The 4,346-nt window shown below is 42.5% G+C and overlaps 1 protein-coding gene across 4 annotated transcripts in view; it reads left to right on the forward strand.

Annotated features, from left to right (window-relative positions):
- The window catches only part of LOC142957261 (uncharacterized), a 14,598-nt gene extending 10,462 nt beyond the window's left edge, over positions 1 to 4,136 (forward strand). For all 4 annotated transcript variants that reach the window (XM_076098937.1, XM_076098936.1, XM_076098938.1 and 1 more), the window contains exon 2: positions 1 to 4,136. This exon is cut by the window's left edge and continues 681 nt beyond it. In XM_076098937.1, coding sequence (XP_075955052.1) covers positions 1 to 2,516 — 2,516 coding nt within the window. In that variant the 3' untranslated portion in view covers positions 2,517 to 4,136.
- Positions 4,137 to 4,346: the final 210 nt, after the last annotated feature.

The raw sequence follows: 4,346 nt of genomic DNA on the forward strand, positions 1-4,346 counted from the left end.
CTGATAAGAAAAGCACCGACGAGAACACAACACCAGCTACATGTACCAAGGAAACATCAAATAAGAAAAGCACTGACGAGAACACAACACCGGCTACAAGCACCGAGGAAACATCAAATAAGAAAAGCACCGACGAGAACACAACACCGGCTACAAGCACTGAGGAAACATCAAATAAGAAAAGCACCGACGAGAACACAACACCAGCTACGAGTACCGAGGAAACATCAAATAAGATATGTGGTAATGAGAACATAGCATCAACTAGAAGTACCGAGCTAACACCAAATAACAAACATAACAATGACAACCCAGCATCAAGTGGAAATAGTGAGCAAACGCTGACTAAGAAACATAATGATGAGAACACAACGTCAATCAGAAGTTTTGAAACAACACCACACAAGACTGGTGATGGTAATGCAAAATCAAATGGGGATGGGCCCACTGAGCCGACATTAAATATGAAAATGGATAATGGAAAAACATTAGTAACTAGTACTGAGCCAACACCACATAGGCAAGATAATTATGAGAGCTCAACCTCAAATGGGACCGCAACAGGAAATGGTAAACTAACACCGAATAAGAAAAGGGAAGATGGAATGCCAACCTCAACTGGACGTTTTGAGCCAACACCTAATAAGAAATCTAACAATGAAAAGATATCAACTACAAGTACTAAAACAACACCACATAAAAAATGCAATGACAAGGACGTAACATCAAATACAGATGCTGAGACAACACCAAATAAGAATCATAGCAACAGGAAAAAAACATCAACCAGAAGTACTGAGCTAATGCCTGGTAAGAAACATAATGGTGAGAAGACAACATCAACTAAAAGTACAGAACCGATACCAAAAAGGAAATGTAACGTTAAGACCACAACATCAGCTAGAGGCACCAAGCAGACACCAAACGAAAAATGTAATGATGATGACCCAATATCAAAAGGAAATAGTGAGCCATCACCAAATACAAAAAGCCAAGATGTGAGACCAAACTCGACTGGAAGTGTTGAGCCAACACTAAGTAAGAAACGTAGCGATGGGAATAAAACGTCAACCAGAAGAACCGAGCTAACACCTACTAAGAAAGGCAACAATAAGACAACATCAACCAGTGGCACCAAGCCGACACCAAAGGAGAAATGTAATGATGTTGAACCAATATCAAGTGGAAATAGTGAGCCAACACCAAGTCAGAAATGTAACAATGAGAAGACATCAGCTGAAAGAACTGATCCAACAGCAAATGGTAAACCCAATGATGGGACAATAACACCAACTGCAAGTACTGAACAAGCACCACACGAGAAACCCAATGGTGGGAATACAACTTCTACTGGAAGTATTGAGCCAACAGCAAATATGAATTGTAACAGTGAGAACAGAAGTATTAAACCGACAACAAAAAAGAAACCCAACGATGGGAAAGTTACGTCAACTACAAGTACAAAGGAAACACCAAATAAGAAACCCAAGGATGGGAAAGTAACGTCAAGTACAAAGGCAACACCAAATAAGAAACCCAAGGATGGGAAAGTAACGTCAAGTACAAGTACAAAGGCAACACCAAATAAGAGACAAAACGATGCGAGCATAACATCAAATGGAAGTACTGACCCAACCCCAAATAAGAGACGCAGGTACGAGAGGACAACATCAACCATTTCAGCTACAACATCAACCAGAAGTACAAGACAAACACAGAGTGAGAAACGTAAAAGTGAGAGCACAACATCAAACGTCAGTACCGACCCAACACCAAATCAGAAAGACGGGAGAACATCAGGCGGTAGCATCAAGGATGATGACAACCCTTACAAGTGTGACAGGTGCGGCAAGGTGATGACGAATTTCAAAAACTACAAATTTCACATGAAATCCCACACTGTGGAGAAGGCTTTCAAATGTGACACTTGTGGGAAAATGTTCAGGGAGAGTTGGGACTTGAATAAACACTTAGTGGTTCACTCCACCGAGAAGCCTTTCAAATGCAACGTGTGTGGGAAAGAGTTCAACCGGCAGTTCAACCACGACCTGCACCTTCGGGTGCACACGGGGGAAAAGCCGTTCAAGTGCGACATCTGCGATAAAAGCTTCACCTCGAGTGCAAACATGAAGAAGCACATGAGAATTCACACGGGTGAGAAGCCCTATACCTGCGGCGACTGCGGAAAGGAGTTTGCGGATTCCTCGGCCTTCAAAAATCACCGGCGAGTGCATTTGGGGGAGAAGCCCTTCAAGTGCACCTCTTGCAAGAAAAGATTTGCCGCCCTGACCACCTTGAGAAGGCACAGTAGGACGCACACGGGGGAAAAGCCGTACGTTTGCGACGTGTGTGACAAGGTGTTCGGTCACAGATCCAACTTGAAAGGCCACATGAGGATGCACACTGGGGAGAAGCCCTACAAATGCAGTACTTGTGGGGAACAGTTCTCCACCTGGTCAAAACTCAACAAGCACAAGAGTGTGCACACAAGTGACGAGGAAAGTTCCTCTGCTTAAAAACCCAGCAGGATTGGATACGCCGTACTTCTGATGAAAGTAAATGAATTACTACTGGCCCTTTGAGTAAATTTCTTTTACCGAATTAGCATTGCACTCGTCGGACTCACGGTTGACAGTTAAAAAACAAATCGATGCAGCAGCAGATTTAATCTTTTTTTATTCCATGTATTCTTCCTTGTCAAATTCTGAGCCTACATTACCCACCATTCAACACTGCCAAATGTTTTTGGTGTGCTAGTAGCAGCTAATAACGTAGCCTCAATCTGTTAGCCTCAGACAGAGATGAGGAACAGGCTACAGATGTTATTCATATGCTGTCTAGATCAGTAGAGTTCCCCTTTGAATTGTCTTTGTTTGTTCCTTCGTGCAAGTGACAGTTGAGGTTGGAGACGGTATATTTTCGGGTTGTTCGTCCCTCTGTCCGGTCCATTTCACACGAATATGTAATGGGATAAAATTATGTGTTGACATTTTTCGACAGACATGGATGTAAACTGCAACTAGACTGGTTGGCGGAGGCATACAACCACGAGGAGCTAATTCTAGTTATAAATGTTATGGTCTTCAATGTAAATAAAATCATCTTTTTCCTTTTTGAGTTTGGGGCTCAGTGGGTCATCTTTTAACCACAAGGTTGGCGGTTGGATCCTTGGCTCCTCATGTCTCCATGTTGGAAGTGTCCTTGAGCGACACTCTGAATCCAAAGCTGCTCCCTGGGTGCTTAAGAGCAGCCCGCTGCTCCCAAATACTTAAAAACTATAGTTTTTTAAAAATAAACTCAAAATGAATACTGTATGTCACCATGGTAACTTAAGAAGGCTTCAGTTGAATTGAATTGAAATTTGTCTGGTATTGGTAGTAGTCACTGTTTTACAGAGAAGTCGTGAATCATCTGTAAATATTTTTTAACACGGGTTTGGGTTTTAGTGACATCAGAAAAGAAACATTGCGTCTTTGTTGTCTAAATGCCTTAACGCCTTGACTCGTATGTAATGAGTGTGTTTTTAAAAGTAAAGTATTTCTCTCTACATTACTACACAATGGATCTGTAAAACCCACTAAGTAAATGTATTTTTGATGTTTTTTAAATGTTCAAATTTTAATAAAAGTAATTAACTTTATTCTTCCTTAAATGGTTGTACTGTTGATGTTTGAAAAATGTTGTTCCGGACAGACTGTCACGGTTGGGTTTTGCTATGTGTGAGTGTGGTGTCTGTGTGTGTGTGTGCGTGTCTCTCTCCTGATCATGCTCATTCTCTTCACCTGTGCCAAATCACCTGCCCCTGGTTTTTTCCTCTGCAAACCCCACTCATTTCCACTCACCTGCCAGCAATCCGCTCATCACCCCTCACAGACTTATACTCCCCTGCTTGCCCTGTTCCAGTTGCCGGATTATCATTTGTTCCTTTTCCCTTCCCGTGGACTCTTCGCTCTCCTGTGGTTATTCCCTCGTGTTGACCCTCTGCGCCCCACGGTTTGTGTCTGTGCTTTTGGTGACCAAGCCCTTTTGTGACTTTGCCTTTTATTTTCAGTTTGGATTTTTCTCACTCCCTATTGGAGTTGTTTTTGGATTCTATTTTTGTTTGCTTGATGCCCAGTAAAGAGCCTTACAATTCACCTCACCTTGTGTCCTGTATCTAAGTCTGCGCCTGAGTCTCTGATCCACTCCTAATTCCACACGGTAAACCATGAACCGTCACACAGACATTCAGAACGGGGTCCTGTAGAGCGCTGCAGGAATGAGTCCTAAAACCAGGAAATGAGTCGGCACGGTTGCACAGTTTCTCTTGTCTCGTCAATGGGTTGTTGGTTAGATGCCTGAAATAA

The sequence above is a fragment of the Anarhichas minor genome, unplaced genomic scaffold (genome assembly GCF_050575085.1).
Source record: "Anarhichas minor isolate MPS153535 unplaced genomic scaffold, ASM5057508v1 ptg000025l, whole genome shotgun sequence".
Classification (NCBI taxonomy): Eukaryota; Metazoa; Chordata; class Actinopteri; order Perciformes; family Anarhichadidae; genus Anarhichas; species Anarhichas minor.